This window comes from Thunnus thynnus, chromosome 21 (assembly GCF_963924715.1).
Source record: "Thunnus thynnus chromosome 21, fThuThy2.1, whole genome shotgun sequence".
NCBI classification, from domain to species: domain Eukaryota; kingdom Metazoa; phylum Chordata; class Actinopteri; order Scombriformes; family Scombridae; genus Thunnus; species Thunnus thynnus.
This window is the reverse complement of record NC_089537.1, coordinates 11,320,817-11,342,831: the sequence shown is the minus strand read 5'-3', so window position 1 is coordinate 11,342,831 and position 22,015 is coordinate 11,320,817. Positions and strand designations below refer to the sequence as shown.

The 22,015-nt window shown below is 41.1% G+C and overlaps 3 protein-coding genes across 25 annotated transcripts in view; all 3 read right to left on the bottom strand.

Annotated features, from left to right (window-relative positions):
- Window positions 1-23: 23 nt before the first annotated feature.
- Window positions 24-10,665, bottom strand: nphp3 (nephronophthisis 3). The gene is made up of 28 exons (XM_067578288.1): window positions 10,598-10,665; window positions 9,723-10,089; window positions 9,491-9,616; window positions 9,248-9,398; window positions 8,816-8,968; window positions 8,382-8,515; window positions 7,702-7,862; window positions 7,400-7,556; window positions 6,570-6,644; window positions 6,256-6,426; window positions 6,060-6,163; window positions 5,841-5,955; window positions 5,588-5,731; window positions 5,347-5,444; window positions 5,098-5,200; window positions 4,882-4,964; window positions 4,449-4,584; window positions 4,152-4,316; window positions 3,872-3,966; window positions 3,654-3,776; window positions 3,347-3,536; window positions 2,934-3,175; window positions 2,623-2,698; window positions 2,405-2,532; window positions 1,987-2,227; window positions 1,752-1,877; window positions 1,480-1,595; window positions 24-1,389 (listed from the first exon to the last, which is right to left on the bottom strand). Exons 2-28 carry the CDS (start codon window positions 10,044-10,046, stop codon window positions 1,221-1,223), a joined length of 3,906 nt encoding a protein of 1,301 aa, XP_067434389.1. The 5' UTR covers window positions 10,047-10,089; window positions 10,598-10,665; the 3' UTR covers window positions 24-1,220.
- A 776-nt stretch (window positions 10,666-11,441) lies between these two features.
- On the bottom strand, window positions 11,442-13,116 carry si:dkey-96n2.3 (uracil nucleotide/cysteinyl leukotriene receptor). The gene is made up of 2 exons (XM_067578304.1): window positions 12,946-13,116; window positions 11,442-12,436 (listed from the first exon to the last, which is right to left on the bottom strand). The coding sequence occupies exon 2, from the start codon at window positions 12,412-12,414 to the stop codon at window positions 11,467-11,469; it is 948 nt and encodes a 315-aa protein (XP_067434405.1). The 5' UTR covers window positions 12,415-12,436; window positions 12,946-13,116; the 3' UTR covers window positions 11,442-11,466.
- A 122-nt stretch (window positions 13,117-13,238) lies between these two features.
- si:ch211-285f17.1 (sickle tail protein homolog) overlaps window positions 13,239-22,015 on the bottom strand; it is a 113,805-nt gene continuing 105,028 nt past the window's right edge. For 10 of the 23 annotated variants that reach the window (XM_067578274.1, XM_067578263.1, XM_067578270.1 and 7 more), the window contains 8 exons: window positions 21,551-21,746; window positions 21,124-21,419; window positions 20,326-20,481; window positions 19,917-20,039; window positions 18,369-18,449; window positions 16,608-18,269; window positions 15,947-16,078; window positions 13,239-14,889 (listed from right to left, as the gene is read on the bottom strand). In XM_067578274.1, coding sequence (XP_067434375.1) covers window positions 14,347-14,889; window positions 15,947-16,078; window positions 16,608-18,269; window positions 18,369-18,449; window positions 19,917-20,039; window positions 20,326-20,481; window positions 21,124-21,419; window positions 21,551-21,746 — 3,189 coding nt within the window. In that variant the 3' untranslated portion in view covers window positions 13,239-14,346. The remainder of the gene's footprint in view (window positions 14,890-15,946; window positions 16,079-16,607; window positions 18,270-18,368; window positions 18,450-19,916; window positions 20,040-20,325; window positions 20,482-21,123; window positions 21,420-21,550; window positions 21,747-22,015) is intronic. The other 13 variants (XM_067578265.1, XM_067578284.1, XM_067578281.1 and 10 more) reach the window with 10 other exon arrangements.

Sequence of the window (22,015 nt, the reverse complement as noted above, 5' to 3'; positions counted from 1 at the left end):
CAATCTTTTTGATTTACTGGATATGATTTTTGTTGCTTTTACAGATTTTAATTACATTATATTATATTACATTACATAAATACATGAATATATCAAAACAAATGCATTTAAGATACAATGTATATGCTATATTTGGCAATGAAATAACAAGTTTTGGTGCACTGAGTCCCTTTTGACTTTATGTATATCCAGTCAGACAATAGATCATTATTTTATTGTACCTAAACCTGAAGATGCATGTGGCACCATCATGTTTTTGACAATTCCCTTAAAATCACAGCTAACACATAAATGTACATTTAGTTTTGCATAAACACAACATAAAATCAGTACCAAAGTTTGAGTTCCTCAAACATGGTCGAGGCTTGTTTTTGGACTCGTATCTTGGGTTCCTATATTCTATATTCCCTTTTTTTAATACTTGTAGGTAAACATGGTGTGTGACGTAAACATAAGAATATTTTGGCACATTTGATTTTAGAGATAGCAGCTCTCAGATATCCTTCATTCAAAACGTCAGGAATGTAAACTTGGAAACAAAACTGAGGTTTGATTGCCTTGCTAATTAATATTCTATAAACAGTTTTGGCAAAGGGGATGACAGCATATTGTGTTGTTGGAATGTTTTATAGTTCATACTTTATCTCCTCATGATTAGGATTTTTTGAAATATTCCTTAAAAATCAAACTATCAAATAATCTGAGTTTTCTTCATACATGTGTATCTAATTCACAAAAAAGAAAACTTGAAAGAGTGCATAGAACATCATCCATTGTATATTGGAAAGCACCAAATGTATCTGTTCTTGTTAGTCATGTTTTTTTTAAATTAGAATATGCCAAGCCCTCTTGGATGGATGGATTCCATGCCTGCAAAGGAGTCTGTACTGCTAATTGAACAATATACACTGTAAAGAGAACTGAAATGTTTGATTCTGAATTAAAAATAGTGTAAACCTGAGTTCTAGGCCCTTAAAAGGGCTGATATAACGGATGTCCCAAGTTATTTACACACATGATTATGTTAAGACTACAGAAATATTCATAAATACTTTTGGCAAATACACAGGTTTCACAGACTAATAGGGCACTTACAGTATATTTCACCAAAACCTAAAACCTCCATCCAGACAATCGATCATCACAGTGTGAGGACCAGGATGGTTCTCTCTTTGATAAAACTGTCGGGTCTGATGTTTTTGTTATTCTGGCTGACAGAGTCACCTTGGGGCTTGTGGGAGGGGGGCAGGTCCCCTCAGACTGAATGTATCCCCACTGGAGGAGTGGCGGGATGGAGCGTTCCCACACACCAACGATGGCTCTGCCTCTTTGATCTCCATTGCACGCTTGTAAAGCTCTGCTGCTTGCTCAAAGTCCCCCTCTTCATAGCTAAAACAGAAAGATTAAAGATTATTTCATATCTAATTGGTTAACTTCTGAATAGCAAAATGTCACCTGTTGGTAACCTCAGTACTATACCTAAGCACAGCCAGGTTTTTTAATGTCTCTCCAACGCGAGGATGTGAGCGGCCCAAGCTATCCTCATACACTTTCAGTGCTCGTTCATATAGAGGCAAGGCATCATTGTGCTTCTTCTGCAAAGGACAAAGGAATTCACAGTTTTATTCTATACATCCTAAAATACATCTACACATGCCTACACCATTAAAATTAATATATACAAATATTGATAGACATATGCAAGTCTGGAGTATATGAACTGAAGACTGAAGAGGCATGAACATCCTCACCAGTTGGCAGTAGATTACAGCCAGGTTGACCAGCGCTGTGGCCACACTGGGGTGTTTGGGTCCGAAACTTTTTTCCCTGATTTCCAGAGACAGTTCATACAGTGGCACAGCCTTCTCCAGCTTCCCCTGTACAACACAAACACATCTTAGAATCAGGTGAGAACACCAACACCAGATAAGCTGTTCAAAAGACGGACTATTAAAATGTTTCAGTCAAAAGGCACGTGTGTCTCACTCTGCGTTTATAGAGCATGGCCAGGTGTTTGAGTGTGTATGCCAGCGAGGGGTGGTCTGGGGACAAGGCCCTCTTGCGGATGTCTAGCGCCCTCTCATACATGTCCTCAGCCGTTTCATACTCCCTTCTCTCTGTGTGCAGTGCAGCCAGGTTGTTGAGGGACTGAGCGCAGTCTGGGTGATCTGGACCGAGGACACGCTGACGCATCTCCAGAGAGCGGGTCAAGAACACCTTGGCTGCACTGGGTAGATCAAAGAGAGGGAGGTTCGATAATGGTGGACATACTATTGTAAAGTAGAAAGTAAGCATGCTGACAAATCTCAGAATGCCGATCACTCAGGTCACGTGACAGCCCCTGAAAGTGTTATATGTCTTTGTTTATGTGCATGCCAGCTGTTAGGTGTGAATGTAGCCTTACTCCAGGTTGTTTTGGAGGTAGTACAGGACACCCAGTTCATTAAGTGTCTTAGCACTGTCAGCGGAGTCTTTCCCCAGGGTCAGCTCTTCCAGCTGTAGGGCTCTGCGCCTCAACAAAGTAAAGCCATACTGGAAGGGGGGGATAGACAAAAGGCATGTAAAATATGACTGATTAAGTGAGTGTGACTAAGTGTGTGGATAGCTGAGAAATATGCTCACCATATGACCTTTCTGGCGAGCAGTCTTCTGACGTATCTTCACTGACCTCTTCCTGAGTTTCTCTGCTTGTTCATACCTGATAGTAAAAGTACCAGGTGTAAGTCATTAAATATGTGTATTTTAAATGGTTCCTGCGTTGACTGAGTGTTTTAGTTATTGTTTAACTTTTAATGAGGTCATAAGATCATCAGCATAGGTGGGATGACTCGCTGTAAACACATTACTTGGCTGGAACAATCAATAAGTTATACTACATAAACAGTAATTTTAAGTGACATCATGCAAGTCAACACCAAGAGTGTCCCATTTACTTGTTTTGTTTCTGGTAGAGCATTGCGAGTGACTCCAGCTCACGAGCTACGCTGGCGTGCTCAGCACCGTAGGCGTTCTCACTTATCTCCAGGGCCTGCTTGTACAGCTGCTCGGCGTTGCCATACTTCTTCCACTGAACATAAACCCCGGCCAGCTGGTGCAGAGAACGAGCTACACTGGGATGGTCCGGGTCCAGGGCTGTCTCCCTTATTTCAAGGGATCTTTGTAAAGGGGCCACTGCCTAAACAAACAGACAGAGAGAACCAAATATATATGAAATTGTCAATATATGCACTAAACTGCTAGACAAGACGAGGCGAATAATAAACATGTATACATGAATAGTAAACATGAATTCATTTAGTCCATCAAAAGCTAATAGTCTTTTAAATATTATAGTCATGCATTATACCTGACTAGGGAGGCCCAGGTCTTTGAGGAAACGTCCCAAGGTCTCATACAAGTTTGCCAGCTTGGTCATACTGTCTTCACTCTCACAGCTCTTCTCATAGTGTTTCAGGGAGTCAAAGTACTCATTGGCCATGGAGCTTTTGTCTTTGCCCACATACTGCCAATAGGCTAGCAGCTCAGAGAAATGACCCCTAAAAAACAAAACACGTCAAATCCTTTATCAAAAAAAATCAATTACAAGAGTATCTGTAAGACAATACCTGAACAAATGTGGCAGACTTTGTAATAATATCAACACAAATGTATACCTCTTGTAGAGGTTTTGGGAGACAAACAGGTTTAGGAGGCTGAGTTGGAGTTTAGTCCTGTCCTCCTGCTGTTGGAGCAGCCAGGGCAGCTCATCTGCTACGCGCCATGTCACACGATCATGGCTACACACAGAGACACATATACAATGACATGACTTGTATGAACAGAAGAATGTGAATTGAGCTACAATGGGAAAAAAATGGCCACTCTGCAGCACCTGAGTTGCTGGCTGAAGTAATGGATCAGTTTCTCTCTGTAAGTAGCAGAGCTGCTTCCTCCACTCAGAAACTCCAACCTCACAGCTTCCCAAGCCTGACAGATACACAGACACACAGTCAGACATAAATATCACAGACAAAATTTCAAATTTATCTGTTCATATATTTTGGGTCCAATGATTATAATATTTTAATGCATTTGTCTTCAGTTAAAACTGATTTATCTATGATTACATGAGTTTGTGCTCTGTAATTCTACTGGCCAATGAGCCCAGTTACCTGCAAGTGATGAAACCTGATTAGCCCACAACGAAGGGTTACAATGCAGAGTCTGTTCAGACAGTAGAGCAGTGAGGACAGAACAGGCAATTCCAGTTCTGGGAAAAGGTCTTGTACCTCTGATTCACTCACTCCATTATGGCTGGCACATACAAGGCAAAGTATCTAAGGAGAAAAAAAACAACAACAAACCACAACATGTTGGAAAAGCTAAACATAGACAGATTACTCACTACAAGAAAACCTTGTGTTTAAATGCAAAGAGGGGTACTGTTATTTTGTCTCAATATAGGTCACCTCTCTCATAATGTGTCGCTCTCTGTCATTGTTGAGGGAGTTCAGCGTCATCTTAAGTGCCAGGCGGTAGAGTGACATGGTGTCTTGACACTGTAGGCACTGCTCAAGGCTCTTCTCCAATGACCAACATGAGCTACTGCTCGGCAGTAACAAAACAAAACACATGATCAGATCAACAAAAATTTATACAAGTCACTGAAAACCCTCCCATTATATACATTTCATTGCAGTGAAATGGGTCCTGTGTCTTTTCCCCTTGATAAAAAGCAGTAAAAATACATAAAGAATTACATTTTTAAGTACTGCTGTTGCTTTGCATGGACAATTAAAACAGCTGACAGACCTAAAACCACATTTCAATGTATCCGGTGTTGAATCAATGCTGGACGGTGAAGAAAAGAGAATCTGAACTGCAAAGACAGTGTTGGCTAACCTGGTGATCATCCTTGCCAGTAGTGTGACATATAATGCATTGCAGGTCGATGCAGAGCGGCAGTGCCTTTCCAGCTTCTTCTCCTGGAATAAAGATACAACATTCATAAGCAGCATCCTGAAAAAAACATACCTATTAACAATTTCAAATGTGTTTCCACACACCCAAATACTTAATTTAAAAAAAAAAAAAAAGGATGGTGGAAAGATAACTGACCTGATCCTTGGCAAGTTTGAGATCCATGGTCTGGCACTCTGCATTTACAACACTCCGGACCTCTCTGGGACTCAGTGGGTCTAAATGGAGTGTGGGCCACAATCTGGAAAGTGACATCTATAAATGGTAATACTACAGGAAGGCATTTAGATATTCATTCCACTGCACTGTCAATAAATAAATAGAAGCTTGTACCAGAAAAGGACACAAAATAATCTGAATGGGATTTTTCATATTTCAAGCACCTACCTCCAAGCTTGAGGACATGTCTCCACATTGACAGACACCACCACTCTAACATTGACAGGGAGAGGGTCAATCAGCCACTTCATGTGTCTTTCTGCTTGCTGGAAAAAAGGAGAAAAATGTAAAAGTTGGAAGAGTTCTTCTGGAAGTTCTTCTGAAGAGTATAGAGAATTATTCTTAAAGTTGACTGAGAGGAAACATGTACAGTGTATGTCTAATTTGGGTTAAAGCAGAGAGGATGCACCTGTATTTGGTCAATGGAGTCGATGATAATGATAATGTTTCCTTGATGGCGAGCTGATAGCCTTTCAAGCCAGCGGGGAAACTCCTCCAAGATCTTACTGGGCTCCATGGACAAGCCAGAAATGGACCAGAAGTGCTGCAGCAGCTATGTGACAACAACAGTTAGACGACATATTCCCCAGCTAATAAATAATAAAGTGTGACATCCCTGTCTGACAAATACTGAAAGTAAGACTACAAGAGAGACCACTTACTTTGACTGTGAGGCGTTTGATGATGAGAACTGGCTCTGAGCTTGTGGAAAGAGGGTGACCAACAAAATGATAAAGGAACAAGGTGTTGGGGGACTGCTTCTGCTGCAGCTCAATCCTGCAGAGGATTAAAGAACAATTAGTGTGCGTTCCATAATGACACATCACACAATATGGAAGGGGGGTGACACATTGCACTTATCTGAAACAATCAGTTCTCACCATTTAGACAGCAGGAGAGACTTTCCTGAGCCTGGACCACCGGATACTAGCAGAGGAGGGGTGGGAGGGGGAGCAGCTATCATGTCATTCAGACGATCTATATACTGAGAAGAATATCAGATACAAAACAGACTCAGAGAGATAAATCAACAAGAAAAGATTGTCTGAGTTGAAAAGATAAGAAGATCTGCCCTACCTTCTGGAAGCCTAACTGTGAGTTGGTGCTGCTACAAGCCTGCTGATAGGACTCAATCTGTTCCTGCTCATCATGCAGGTCCCACAGCACATCCCCCGAGTCTTCCTCTCGCCCCTCCTCTATCCCAGAGTCCTTAGAGTCAACATCTGCTCCTTCAAGACCCAGCAGCTCCTACAAATAGAGGGTGGAAATGGAATTTTAGAGAGATGTCAGGGAATGGAGGTGTGGGCATAAATCATTGTACACACAACACTTAAAACTTTATGAGTTGATGAAAAAGCTGATGTTGTATTTTGCTGTAGGAAAGTTTGTACCTGTTTGATGACTTTCTCTAGTTGAGCATAAATCAGGTAAGCCCCATCCTCTGCAGAACCGCTATGATCCACCACCTGGGTAAATGTTCAAAACATAACAATAATAATAATAAAGTTTACTTATATAGCACTTATTAAAACCAGAGATTACAAAGTGCTTTACACGGACAAAATGAAAAACCCCAAAAATAAACACAAAGAAACTAATGTAGACAAATTTGACCAAATTGAATAAGAGAATAAGGTAAAAAAAAATACATACACAAATATTCAAAAGCCTTTGAAAGAAATTCAGAAGGGATTTAAAAGAAGATACTGATTTTGCAAGTCTGACTTCATTGGGCAGGTACTAGGGCAAGTTGAGGTGCTCTAACAGCAAAAGCTCTGTCCCCTTTAGTCTTACATGTTGATATATGGACTGCTAACCAGTTCCTGTCTGAGGACTTCTCTTTTCTTATTTTTGTCACCACAAGCGCTGTGTGTTATCTAGCAACCAGCATCAAACGCAATGTCAACTTTGAAGGTGTTAAAACCACATGTGCTTTTTGACCACAGTATAAGCTTTGGTGGCATTGGGCAAATACCGGGTGTGACTGTGGTGTTAGTGTGCAAGTGTGAAAAAGAAAATTGTTGAAGCAATGCATGTATGCTTAGTGAAACTACTCTGGATAAATGTATACCATTAATCATACTCATTTATAAAATGCACAAGCTGACAGCTCAGTACAGTTAACATGGTAAAATCAGTCTTTATCTATATTTGGACATTTTGGGAGAGTACTCCTCCTTCCCTGTATCCTGTCTTGCCTTGTTCATTTAATATACTGCACCTTGACTTTAGCAGCCTTGTCTGCAGCATTGACCCTTTCCAGCAGTTGCCTGGTAGGTCCAGTCAAATTGTGATCTTCTTCAGTCCTGAGGTAGAGTACCAGTGGATGGCCATCTGGATTCTTCACAAAAGCTTCCTCACAATCCTCTACCACAGAGCTACACACATCCATTTCACACAAATATTAGAACAAAATCATTTCATTTATTTATAAATGAAAAGGAATTAATATACAACCTTCAATAAATGTGGGTACCAAGATTTCATTTTTAATGTTGCTAGTTAGGGTAATATATGACTTACCTAGTGACAGTAGATTTGACAAGAAGCACACACACAGAGCTCCTTTCAATCTCTTGCTTGCGCTCTATGGCATATGAGGCAGCAGTCTCCTCTGGGAAGCAGACATTCAGATAGAAATGGCCTAAACCCTCACACATTCTCCGCAGCACAGGAGAGTGTTTCTGTAATTAAAGCATGAAGCACTGGGGTTAAGCAGCTTTCTAGAAAAAGAGTGGCATTTTAAACCAGATTGACTTTCTCAGACATGTTTTGGAAAATACAGTCAGACAAGTCTTAAATGAACTAACTAATTTCTTGAAGGCAGATTAGAGTTTACATGCAAAACTTATATAGTGGTGGGTTTAACTTCAGATTAATGATGTCATTCAACAGAGACACATGGATTATTTTGTCTATTTCACTGAGGAACAACGACCACCGTCATTCAAACAAATTCTGAAAGAGCAATCCACTTAATAATCCTGACAAATAAAGCTTCTGAGAAATGGCTGCATGCACATACTCTCATTACGAAGACTAAAACAGGTGGAAATTAATCCCATTTAACTTCGTCCAGGAATCTGCAGTCAAGAAGAAAGTAATTCAAACCTAAGGTGTGTTCCAGACAGCTACTTGTTAAGCGAAGATTAACTATCCTGAATTTCGGCCATGTCTCCAGAACCAAACATAATAATGCCAACCTTGATAAAGATATCCAGCTCTGCTTTGGTCTCCTGGGTAGAGATTAGGTAGCAGCGTACTGTGTTACTCCACAAGGCCTGAGGCACATGAGGGGAGACCTGAAGCAGACTGGCCACTGCAGCATCCCAGTCATCTGACACAGTGAGAGAAATGAGAAAAGTGTAAAAGGCAAAGACATGAACAAATACAGTACAATGAATGGAATATCTCAAAAGCTATCCATATTACAAACATAAATCTATATCAATTGAAAAGTTAAAATAAGGACATGATAAGTAAAGATAATTTTCTAAAAGGAATAGAATTAATTTTCCAGTGTCATGGTAGCTACTGTAGCCATGAGGCAAACATGTTTGGCTTCTTCTGTCCTGGCTTCAACCCATATCATAACACCTCCTTTTTTACTAAAGACTTATTTAAACAGTTTGCTTACCTCTGCTCACATTTGCAAAGGGTCCCTCTATATCTATCAAACTATGTGCAAACTCTGGTCCTCGGAAGGTCTGTTGCAGCTGCATCATGCTACCCATAGAGGGCTCACTTCCCAGCACACCACCAGTCCAGTACTCACACTGTGTCCCTGCAGCTAAGGACATACAGTAAATTAATGATACAAGGTTTTTGAAGAAGTTATTTAAAAAAAAAAGACACTATATCTTGCTAGATTATGCAGTGTGCTAACAGGAAATGAAAACTTATGAAAAACAAAATAAAAGCATGATGGGATAGCCTCTTGCTTTCTTGTTAACAGGAATAAGTAGGTTTACTGAATGATTTGATTTGATAGGTGAATGCATAAAACATATTTTTTTAAAAAGGCCACACATAAATATCTGAAAGAACAGTGTGGATTTGTTGGTCTTACCCGTCACAGTAGTTTGGTTGTCATCTGAATCAGAGTCATTTGGATCATAGACCTGGATGCCCTGAGCCTGCAGCTGTTGCAGTTTGGACTCCAAGTCCCTCTTGGCTCGCAGGAGATCCTGAATTTCCTTCTCCTTCGTCTCCCGGAATATCTGGCAATTATTCACCCAAAGAAGTTAGGGCTGCAATCATGATTAACAGAGAGAGGAATGAACTGGTGAGTAAAACATCTGGTACGGTTTACCTTAAACTGTCGTTTTACTTTGTCCCTGTCATGTTCAAAGGTGGCAGCCCTCTCCATAGCTTGGTACTTTGCCTCAAGAGCACTTTCTTTCTCTCTCAGGATCTTCTGGTAAGTCTTCTGCAAAGCCTGTTGTCAGATGATAACACTTCAACCAATATGTTTGTGATAGGCTTCAAATTGCTTATATTGTATCCAGTCCGCTTTCTCTTCCCTCCACATTGATGTATTTTACCTGTAGCTCAGCCCTCAGCCTCTTGTTCTCCTCATCCAGCTTGGCTTCCTTCTTTTGCATGGATGAAATCTCGTTGTTCTTGCTGACACGGAAGATTTCGTACTCTTTGCGGAGTCTCTCGTACTCTGCAGCATACTCTAGATCCACAGAACCTGTGGATTTGAAACTGGCCCCAATCACCCGGGGTCCTCTGCGAAAGGAGCTGCGTAGGAGTCGGGCTTTGGGCTTGACCTCCACCGGGATCTCACAGGCTTCCCCGCCTTCACCTCCGTACCCATCCTCAATCACCTCCCCTGGGCTGACCAAAGAGGATGCCGTGCCCATGGTGGCAAAAATAGTCAGCCTTTTCGTATGCACATGGCTGCTCCTGCGCGATGAAAGACATGACGTGGATACAGGGAAGTGACAACTACTAGGGAGCATCTATCTGACGCTAGGAAGATGAAAGATGACACTTTTCTGCGCCCTAATGTGTGTTGTCCTCCTGCTGTAACTCAAAACAGCTAGAACACGCACAGTTATAGCCACTATGCTAACTTGCTGCCTACAAAGGCAACAGCTGACACGACCGTTACTTTTAGATGAAAGCTTCCAGCACCTAGAAGGTGAAGTTACCGCTTTTTGAAGTTAATTAGTAGCTAATTATTCCTACCGGTCCAATAATCATAAAGAGTAAAGGTGTTTGTTTAGCTAACGAAGCGCTACGGGAATAGCTCTTAAAACGCTCGACGCAACATTTAGTTACTGACGAACAGACTAAAAGAATAACATAGTAAGTTTTGTACATATTTCAACTTTGACGGAATATTGATAATAGCCTCCAACCAAAGTGGAAAAATCACAAAGCTCGGTTAAATAAACAAGAGTTGACTTACGGTCCCGCTCCCTTCACAGCTTCTTCCTGGCTGCCTTGGTAACAAGTCGGTAATACGGGTGCTCAGACAAGTCAAAATGGGTAAAAAAAAGTCAATTATCTAATGTGAGCCACTTGTTGAGGGTATGGCAACTGCACAGAGCCCTCATAGTAGGTCTTGTATTAATTGTATTAGTATTCTGATTGTATTAATTACGCAAATGTTACGCTATAATCATTATGCTATTGCACAGTTTAATATAACAGGGTTATTTGAAATTGTACTGATACCTTCATTAGATGAGACATTCTGAGTCTGACACAAATCAAGTTTTCAAGTGCAATCACCTACATATATGTACATATTTAAATTGAAATATATTTAATGAAGTCAAATGTTTCATGCAATACTTGAAAACGTTTGCAATATAAAGTTTTGTAGCCTGCATGTTCCAAAAACCTGGGTCTGTGCTGGTGTAGCTTGTTGTTGTATAATGAGGTGATATACTCATACATTTAGAGGGAAGTCAGCCTTCACTGCAGATAAGGTTAAAAATAGCCTCTATGTTAACTTGAGATTTGATAAGGTTTCTTTACTTCCTCCAGAACGTCCTCCAAAACATAATGAAGGTCATTGGATTATAAAATGAAGTAATATGTTACATAATAAATACTGTGCAGTATTTTGGATTACTCTGTAACCCTACATTTTAGAGATCACATTGATGTGTTAAATGTATTCTTGTTTTCCTACTTCTACATCTGATTTGTGCTTATTATTTATTTCATTCTGTACTCCAAACTACCACACAAGGCTGAATAGATTCATGTCTTAACACCTTTCTAAAAATGATACAAAATGAGAATGATTTGTTTAAAGACATTTATTTGTTACATAATATTTGGTGCTTCTTGATCATCTTCCCTGTTTTTACAGAACATCTGAAGCATTTTTTTCCTGTAGGCATAGTTCAGGAAGAAATACATTACAGGATCCAGTACACCACTAACACACATCAGTGCAGATGTGACCCGATTGGCTCTTCCCAGTGACTCCCGGCTTGCTTCAGTCATATGGCCATAACTGTGACTTTTGATGTAGATTACCCGGCTCACATGGTAGGGTACAAACGCAAACAGAAAGTTCATCACAATGAGAATGATCATTTTCATCGCTTTATCTTTCACTGGTCTTTCAACCTGTTGCTTCACTGACCTTAATTTCAACAGAATCAGTATGTAGGAAACCACTATAGTGGTGAGGGGAATAACAAATGCCACAACAGTGGAAACCCAGGCTGTGGGAGACGGTTTTTCTAAGTACAGCTTGTTGCAGATGCCAGATGAGTTGTTGGTCACATTCTTTTTAGAGAAAAGTATTGGACTCACAGACACAATAATTATCACCCAAAGTATGCCAACAACTATCTTTGCATACATAGCCTTTCTAACTGACAGTGATCTTATAGGTAGAACCACAGCCAGGAATCTATCCAGACTGATGAAACTCATTAAATAGAGGCTGCAGTACATGTTTAGATAAAAGAGGAAGCCTGCAAGTTGACAGAGGATATGTCCAAAGGGCCAGTAGCTGTCAGACAGGTGGTAAACTATACGCATGGGTAAAATGAGGATATAAGAGATGTCTGTGATTGAGAGGTGCCTCAGGAAGACTTTCGATGGAGAGTTGCAGTTCTGGTGAAAGAAGGCCCACAGCGCCAAGGCATTTCCAGGCACAGCAATGATGAAAACCAGGATGTAAAATATAGAAAAGGAAATGTTCTCCTGGTGCGAAGCACTGCCATAGAAGCCCTGCATGTCTCCTTCAGAGATGTTCATAGTTGTTGTGTAGAGGATCAGCCTAGTGCAGCATATAATAGACAAAAATAACCTGTTATGATGATTCACAATCCTGTCATAGCCTATAGTCAATAACCTTTTACTGATTCATCGTGTTGCTTTCATAGTGAAAGTAAGTGACAAAAAATATGATCCCACATGTAAAATCATGTTTTGTATCATGTGCTTCTTAGAAACAGGAACTATCCTTGTAAAATTTCAGTGTAATCAGTCTTGTGGAAGACTTATGTAATAAACTGTAAACTCCACTACTCAGTGCACTTAAAGGTACCAGAAATTTAAACAGGATTTTCAAAAAATAATGACTTTTAAATACTATGTGACAGACAGTGAAACCAATTTGAATGTTTTAGGTAGTTTAAATGTGAAAACTTACACATAATTTATAATTAAAGCTACCAGTCTTTGCAGTTTGATATCTGATGCGACCCACTGCAGGGCAAGAGCAAATTTAGGGTATATGGTCCTCACAAGTGGCACTTTGTCAATAATTATTAACAATATTCTTACCTGTAATTGCAGAGGTGCAGAATGCAGAATTCTATATTACATCCATTACGAGTAGAAAATACTGGTGTGAGAATGAGATGAGACACAAGTGAAGTGGAAGTCACAACTAGAGAACTGTTCAGTTTTGTGGTGCGTCACACACACACACACACACACACACACACACACACACACACACACACACACACACACACACACACACAAACACACATACATCACATGTACAAGCACATCAACTTCCACAGAAATTATGCAGAAAGCCTTGATCAGAAAATGAAAACATTGAAGCTCAATACTTTACAAGCATGCAAGTCTTTATTTTTGCTACTCCGACACAGTTTTGTCTTTACCACATTGCTCCTTTGTAGTATGATTTAAAGCTTTACAAAAAATGAGAGAAAACCAAATATTTACAAAATCTATCTGTGCAAACATAATTCTTCTTTTACACCACTCTCCTAAAGTATTTGAAAGGCATGCATACATATAAACTTTGGTATGTTAACAAAACTACTTATTTTCTTAGTAGAAGCATCTATGTACATGTGGTAGAACTGATTCATCACTTTGTTTTTTAGTACAGTTTACATTTAGACAACAATACATGTTAACTTAACAAACCGAGACCAGCAGTACAAACACTGAGGTCACAACAAGAGAGTGCATGTAAATTCCCCTATATCTTGTGACTGGGTTAGGCCTAAAGTGAGTCATTGTACAACAACTTTGGCAAATAGGCACACTAAAATGAAAATTTGTATTACTCATGATACCACTTTTCATAATCTGTAAAAGAAATTGGCAGTTTACATGGGTAACTATGAGAAAATACTCTTAAAAAACAGAGGTTAATAATGAGAACAACTTTAAAATGTCTGTATACATTGTGTATACATTCATAAAAGGCATTTACAAGGGCTGTGTTGAATGTCTGGCAACATAAGAAATATAGAAGATTAAATATACTATGGTTATTCAATCTCTGCTTTGAAAAATAAAACACAATCTTTACATGGTCTTTGTGGTTGTACATCAAGTCTATTTTCCCTATTCATAGCTACAGCAAGAAAAATATATTTTCAACACCATGAGAGCCTCCCACTTCAACTACAAAGTGGCAAAACTAAATATTTTTTTTTAGTTCCGTTATAAAATATTTCGTCAGAACATCTGGTACACCTTCAAGAAAGAATCAAAATCCAAGTAGCAACTCAATGGAGATAAAAGCATTGATGTGAGAATGCCAGTGTCAAATAAAACATGAATGGGGGGAGTGCATCACTTAATACTTTTACAACACCTTTAAAAAAACAGAATAAAAACAACAAACCAACACTATATAAAATGAAACATCACCAGGTCTACCTGCTATGCTGTAAAGCCAGAGGGGTGATAATGGGGCTAGGCAGTGTCCTTAGCTGTTGTGGCTGTTGGGATGCAGGATTTGCCGCTGCTGCCGTTGTGGGACCTGTAGCTGGTGAAGCTGGGGGTGTGTATGGTGCGGATGCTCTTTCCACCTGGGCCCAAAGGTGTGGGCGACAGAGGGGAGGGGGAGGAGGAGGAGGAGGATGAGGAGGAGGAGAATGAAGAGGAGGAGTGCACTCGACCATTCTGAGTCTGCGAGGAGAACGAGAGAGCTTTACCTGTGTGCTGTGAGGGTGTAGGGAGTTTGAGGGATCCGTTAGACAGGGAGGGGATGTGGGAGGAGGGTAGGGAACTGGAACGAGGAGTGTGAGAGGACAGGATGGAGGACTTTGTGACAGAGGAGGAGGAGGAGGAGGAGGAAGAGGAGGCTGGGTTAATGGGATTAGTAGCATCTGAGCTTTGTGCAGACTGGGAGCTGCCTTTAGTAGAGCTAGGATAAAAAGCAGGGATTTTAGAGATGGGTATAGTAGGGGAAGTAGTTTTATGATCCCCTCCCACTCTTTTAGCACTTCCGTTAGCCTGCAAACAGAGATGCCAAACAGATACTGGTTGTCAAAAAGGAAATCTGATCAAATAATACATATAAAAGGCAAGACGATGTTAACAAAAACTCTACAAGTTATAGACATTGAAACATACTATGACTGCACAAACATTAATATTACTAAGACACAACTAAAAGACACCAAAAACAACATAGACAGAAGTTCTATTTTTTTCTAGGTTACAATGAAAAGTGAGACACATGGAACTGAGAGTCATGTTACCAGGAAACAGAACATTGCAAAGGTTAGACAGAGCGATGGCAGATGGGAGGGGCATCTCTACAACTGCCTGCGTGTTAGAGGGTTTGTTAGGCATTGTGAAGGGGCTGTGGTTGAAAATTGAGAAGACAAAGATGCATAGGAGGGCTGGCGAAGATTAGATTACAGGGTTAGGGCTTTTGAAGAGTGAGCGCAGACAGGGGAAATGTGGGCCAGTATTCCACTGAAACTGACGGCGCAAGATGGTGAGTTGTGGCGAGGTCTTGTGGGTAAGGGAATACATCACCGTGAGGTTAAGAAGCTATGCAGTAATGTTGGGTTTGAGCAGAGGTGCATTGTGAGAAGGGAGGAGCATAGCCGAAAAAGTCAGTTAGGTTCGTATTTTAACACAGCCATAAGCATCCTGGGATTTGGCAACACTGTTTAGGAACTCAGCTGTGATGGGAACTGGAGATGTGATGACAACTCAGATGATGACAGGATAGGATTCCACTTTTCTTTGCCATTTTTCCATTTTTTTGTTTAGTCACCAACACAGTGAAAACCATGAGCAGTGTGGACATGCAGAAGCATACAGTACAGTGATGTTATGGGGTAACAGTCAAGAGTCAAACATGCCTTCTTGTCAGAGCAGACTCGAGAGAAACATTAACAGATCCACAGTCGCCACCGTAGTGACTATTTTTTTTCACAACACTTGAAATCTCACAGCTTTGGTAGTCTTTTTTCCCCCTTATAATACATGCCTCATGTTTTCGATCCCTATAAGTTTATATCCTCTAGTCTCTGGTAAGGCCCTACAGTAAAACTACCTGTCGGAACTGCCTCTGAGCGTCCTGCAGTTTTTGCTGTTTTCCTGCTTTGTCAGTAGTACCCGGCGACTGCCTGGACTTCGCAGACAAAGGGACGGGCATCCGACTAGTAGGGGAAGCGACACTGGTATTCTGCAAGGGGATCCAAACGAAAAACAAAACAAGAAATAAAACAAAAGAAAGAAAAAAAACACACCATATAGGAAGTATGAAAAATCAGGACACTGACAGGTAAAAAACCTGTTCATTCAACACCTCAATAATCAACACCAGTGAAAGATCATGCACCCAGTGGGACCATAAACCTTACATTCAATGAACAGTAGTACATGCAGTCAAGAATAAGGACAATAACAAAGATTAATCATCATGAGAGTGTCTTTGATAATGAGTTTGTCACTTGCTGAAAACCTCAGAGTTTTAGCAATGAACTGAAGAAGAAAGATGGTAGGCAGGAACCCAACAAAATGCCACCCTTAATCATGTCACCATGATTTTACAGAGTGAGAAAGCCACAGGGGACATTTCCGACATTTCCTAGCACCTGTGGAGTGGATTAATGATTTTGTAATTTCAGTGGTTAAGGTTGGAGTGAAGGTAGGTTTGAAACTGAAAGAGAAGGACCCAAAGCCTTGTGGAGCAACAAGAACTAGAGAGAGACCTGTTGTACGGTGCTGGGGGCACTGGGGACAGTGGTGTTGGTGGTGGTGGGGATGACTACAGGCCGAGGAAGGAGCTGAGGTTTATTCTTCTTCTGCAATGAATTTTTGCTGAGTATCTTAGGGCCAGACCCTTTGGAGGTAGGGAGAGAGGAGGACCTCTTCAGCCCCACTCCTGAGATTTTCCCATTCTCTCCTTTCGCATCCTCTGTGCAAACTGGTTCCTCAGGGGAGCAAGGTCCCATTTCACTTATAGTGGTCTCCAGCTGCTTAATGGTCTGTTCTAGGCTGTCCAGTGTCTTGTAGGTGTTCTTCCGGATCTCATCCGTCCTGCCGAGGGAGTCCGAGTTCTGCCTCTTCAGCGGGGCTGACTTAGACGTGTCTGCTAAAGGTTTTGAGCGCATAATCTCAAATCTCTTCGCTTCTTTGTGCTGCCTTACAGTACCATCGGATTCCTCCTCGTCTTCATACACGACCACCTGTAGAGTTTTCTTGCCTGACTTGGTGCCTGTGCGAATGGCCTGGGTCAGCGCTGCCAGCTGTTTCTTAGGGAACTTAAACTTGAACTTCTTCTTACCATCCTGCTTAGCTTCTCCATTTGATTCCATGTTCATTCCACTATCTGTCAGTTCAGCGATTGAAGATGAAGATGAGGACGATAAGCTAGTGTGGTCTCCAGTGCCCTGTGAAGAGCTGACCTTTTTGCCATCAACCACCTTGGTCTCTCCGGCTTTTACCTGCAGCGAACCACTCCTCTCCGTGTCAGACTCCTCACTCTCCTCGTCGATGCGCTCTTCTGCTAGCATCCTCTCCAGCTCCTCCTCACACTCAAAGATGGTGGAAAGGCGCTTGTAAGCTGAACGGATGTCCATGGGCTCGTCAAAAATGATGATGACGGGCTTCTTGTGGAAGCCATTGTCCGGGGGCACAGTGGGATCCGATGTGGTGTTACCTCGGTTTGTGGCACCACCTACAGTAACAGTCTGGACGCTTCCTTTCTTGGCATTGACCAGTTCCTGGTACTCACCACAAGACAGGGCCTGAACCTTGGTGTTAGTGATCATAAAGGCTATATTGTCAGGGGGTGGAGGTGCCTCTTCTCCAGGTAAGTCAGGACTGAGACTAGCCTCTTCATCACCCTCCTCACAGTTAGTTTTAGGTGGATCACTGTCCTCAATAGGAGCCTTTTTTGGTGGCACACCAGAACTTTTAGGTCCCTCTCTCACAGTACTGACTGTTGAGGTTGCCACAGGCTCGGGTATTACATTCTTACTAGAAGAAACATGCTCCTGAGTGACTTTACTTTTCTTTTCAGTGTTAATTTTGTTGAGGATATTTCCCTTCTCCATTTCTGCACTAGTCTTCAAGGATTCTGAGCGTTTAACTTGCTTCTTGGGCAGTTTGAATCCCTTCAGTCCCACAGGTTTAGGTGATATAGGTGGAGGAGTTATAGGTGGGGGTGATTTGGGTGGCTGTTGTGGCTCCTGCTGCTGCTGCTGCTGCTGCTGCTCCTGCTGCTGTTGCTGGCTTGGAGAATTGTCATTAACATTGACATTTGACACCTGTGATGGAGGCTGTGTGGGCTCTCGGTGTTCAAGGGTTTCCTCCGTTCCTGATGGGGGTGGATGGTCTTTGGGGATCTTTCCAGTCACATAGTATATCACCTGAGAAATGGAAAAAAGTCACAGTTTAAAACTCTCAAGGTCTAGAATATATGTTAACTATACATGAATATCATGGCGACAATAAAAAGTCATACATACCCCTTGGCTCTGTCGGACAGTAGTGTTCCCGTTTTCGTCTGTGTCAGGATCTTTATCCTCTCGACTGGGCTCTGAGTTCTGCTAGGACAGTGTGTGAGGGAATAATATTACTGTGCAACTGGTGTGTCAGGTTGCTGTGGATTAACTGAATTCACAGACATGATTGCAGTAGCATCCATGGTGTCAATACTGCAGTGAGCAGTTTCATACTGCATGACATGACTTTTATATGCTGTTCTGATATTAAATGGTGGATATTAAAATGCATGCAGGAAAAATTAATAATTATCATATGTTTAAAAGCTAAGACTATAAGCCTCTCTTTTTTAGGACAGCAAGATCAGCTAAAATCTTTATTCTGTCTGTTAATCCTTTCTTTTATTGCACTGCTAGTGACAGTTCTGCAATTAAGTTTTGATTTTATGTTTCAATAAACTGTCTTTACCTCTGGTTTCTGGTGTTTTTTAAAATGAGCTTTTATTAACTTTTTTTATTAATGCCATACGCACTGTTAACACTCTGCAAATCACTTTCACTTTTTCACTTTTCATTTGGGCCATAATCTCTGCATCATTAGCTACTGTGGAATATTTTATGTTGTATTACTTACAGTAACTAGTATCTTAACATATACTTATAGTATACCTCTAATCAGTTCTACACTCTGAAAGCTTATACCTAGATTTACACTACATCAAACCAAAAGTTATTTTGAAAACTCAGCATTGTGCCAACTTGCATTTATGCTTTTTCTTATCTTGTGTATGTGAATATGTTATAGCTGGGAACTAGTCAGATTTCTTGCATGTGAACATACTGTACCCGTCCTCTTTGTCACACTGAATCATATTAAATGCAACTTTTGTTTAATGGCTTAATGTGAAGAAACTAAAGGGTTGTGCTGGTTACACAGGTGTAAAGCTGGGAAAGCAAATTGAGGTGAAGTTGAGCACAGAGAACGCAGAGAAACAGAAAAGTAATTCCTCAGAAATAAGTGAGGGAGAGAAGCATGCAAAGTGGCCAGACTGACCTCTAGTGAACCAAGTCTGCAAAAACAGGTTGTGTCTACACACTTGAGTTTTAACTGTGTTGTTTCTCTCAATTGTCAATCATTTAAAAAATATTTAGTGTGATGATTTTGTATGAAGACATGTCATTAAAGAAAGACACAAGACGATTTAATTGCCTGTAGAATACAGTGCTGAGGTCTTTATTTGGAGAAAAAGACAAGTGATAATTAAATCAGTGGCAAAACACATCATTGTCTTGTCCAGACACACAAAAGACACAGCATCTTTTCAGAGGCTTCATTTTATGCAGACTTAATCCCGAAAAAATGTTCAAGCTGTGATATCCAGCAGAACCAAAGAGGGAAGGAAAACAAGGCAGCAAGTAAAGGAGGGTTTTGGAGGCAGCTGTTACAGGTTTCTCTCGAGCCAAAGCAAGGGTGCAAAGTTGTAGAAGTGTTAGACACAGCCATCGATTGTATCAGACAGTTGGCAGAGGCAGGCAGTTAGGTGGACAGCTGTACGGCGACATACATTTTACCTTTTTCTCTTTGAGGGGCAATAAAGCCCCTGGTCTTAGTTCTCTGATTTGTGGTTCAATTCGAGTGGTGGGCTCTACCAAATTTTTCACCCCTATATCCTTAACTGTGCACTTCTGGAAAACCTGAAGAGTGGAGAAAAGCGAGGGGGAAATGGGGACAAGGATTTTGAGGAGGGAAGGAGTTTGAATATCTTCATCATTGCCACAGCTATAAAATCCAACATGTGACAAAATCAGCTGTCAGTGCTCATCCTTTGCCACTTCTGAGGAAGTCAACCACCATGGGAAGAAATGATAGGCAACCCACTCCCACAGCGCAGAAACAAGCAAAATACAGTAGGCCTTAAACCTATAATGTGGTTTTGTTCACATATCTGAGGGAATGTATATGCGTGTGAGTGCATCTAACCTGGAGCTCTGCCATGATCTTGTCCCCTTCATCCTCCTCTTCTCCAGTAACAGGAGCAGGGACAGGAGGAGGGGTTGCAGACTTTGGCTTGGTCTCTGGTGGAACCTTTGTGGGCTTGGGTTGAGGAGTGGGAGATGGGCCCTCTTCTTCACCCTCCTGTAAAAATAGATGAGAAGGAAATACATAACGGAAGCCATAAAGCAAGACTTGAATGTTTAGTTATGTTCCAAAGAGCCAGATTCAACAAAGATATCATTCTTTGAAGGAATAGTTTGACATTTTAGGATTGCTTTCCAGCCAAGAGTTAGATGAAAAGATCAATACCCCTCTTAGGTTATGTCTGTTTGGTAAGTGTGGAACTAGAACATATCCTTTAGTTTGGAGTGAGCCATGCTAGCTGTCTCCCCCGCTTCCGGTCTTTATGCTGAACTAATTGCCTCCTGTCTCCAGTTCCACACTCGTGCGTAGACATGAGAAAGTTGATATTCTCATTTAAGAAAGCAAATAAGGATATTTCCTAAAATGTCAAGCACCTCTTTTATTTAAGTGATTAAATATATCTCATTTTTCACAAACTGTTATTAAACTTGACAGTATACTTTCAGTATATGTACAAAGGCTGAAAGAGCTCTGCTGTTACCACTATGTTGAGGAAAACAATTATGGAGGTTTAAAGAAAAAAAAACATACATTGAATAGATAAATTGAAATAACTGAAAAAGCTAGAAAAGTAAGTACAATGACCAGATAACAAGCTGCAGATGTGGTTGGACCATGTTTCAAAAGACTACTTCTTACCAGACTAACCTGAGCTGATACAGACTCCTTTCTGCTAGTGTAGACCACCTCGCCAGATCGTGTAGTTGTCATGCCTGAGCTCGAGCTGGGGTAGGTCTTTCTCGGAGGAGGTGGTGGTGGTGGAGACTTGTTGGACTTTTCAGACCCCTGCTTGGTAAAACTGTCAGTGGGCTTGGTCGCAGTCTTCGAGGGTCTCTCCAGTGCAGGCTTGGCTGCTTTCTCCATCACAGGCTTTGGGAGTTTCTCAGGCCCCTTCTTGGCTGGTTTGTCTGAGAGAGACTCAGACTGGGGCTCTTCTACATAGTAAACAGAGATTAATGATATAATTAAGACATACCTTAAACGTTATTTTAATTGTACAGTATACTACTTTGGGTCCATGTTTGTGTCTTAAAGTTACTTTTGTGTGGTTGTGTGTTGTCTGTACCTGACGGTGACTCCACAGGGCTGTGGATGTCTTGTTCTCCAGTGGCAGCAAGGAGCAGTGCTGGGTTTTCTTCCACTTCTAGACAGGGAATGCCCTTCATCATGTTGGCCTGGGCCTCCTGGAGGATCTTATCAAACTCTTTTCCGTCGTAATGACCCATCTTCTGCCTCCTCTCTTCCCACTCCTTTTCTGCTGCCTATCAGGTGAAAAAGAACAGAGAAAGAGAGAGAGATTCAAACAGGTTCTCTAATTCTGAGGAAGCTGAGTAAGGAAATGTTATTCCTAGGACAACTATAATTAAATTAACTAATTAATTACGATTAATTACAGTAGTGGGCAAAACAATGCTATTCAGAGTCTACATTTTAACTAACTGAGCTGATTGATTTGACATTTGCAGGAGGCTGATGACAGAGACTGAATATCACCACAGCTTTACTTTGTCGGATTAAAAAATAAATCAAG

What these genes read in the sequence shown, in the direction of transcription:
- nphp3 (XM_067578288.1), bottom strand. Translation starts at nt 10,046, where the DNA reads ATGGGCACGGCATCCTCTTTGGTCAGCCCAGGGGAGGTGATTGAGGAT. An exon ending in GGCTGAGGGCTGAGCTACAG is followed by an intron (nt 9,617 to 9,722) that starts GTAAAATACATC and finishes ATCTGACAACAG; the next exon opens with GCTTTGCAGAAGACTTACCA. An exon ending in AAGTAAAACGACAGTTTAAG is followed by an intron (nt 9,399 to 9,490) that starts GTAAACCGTACC and finishes AATAATTGCCAG; the next exon opens with ATATTCCGGGAGACGAAGGA.
- si:dkey-96n2.3 (XM_067578304.1), bottom strand. Translation starts at nt 12,414, where the DNA reads ATGAACATCTCTGAAGGAGACATGCAGGGCTTCTATGGCAGTGCTTCG.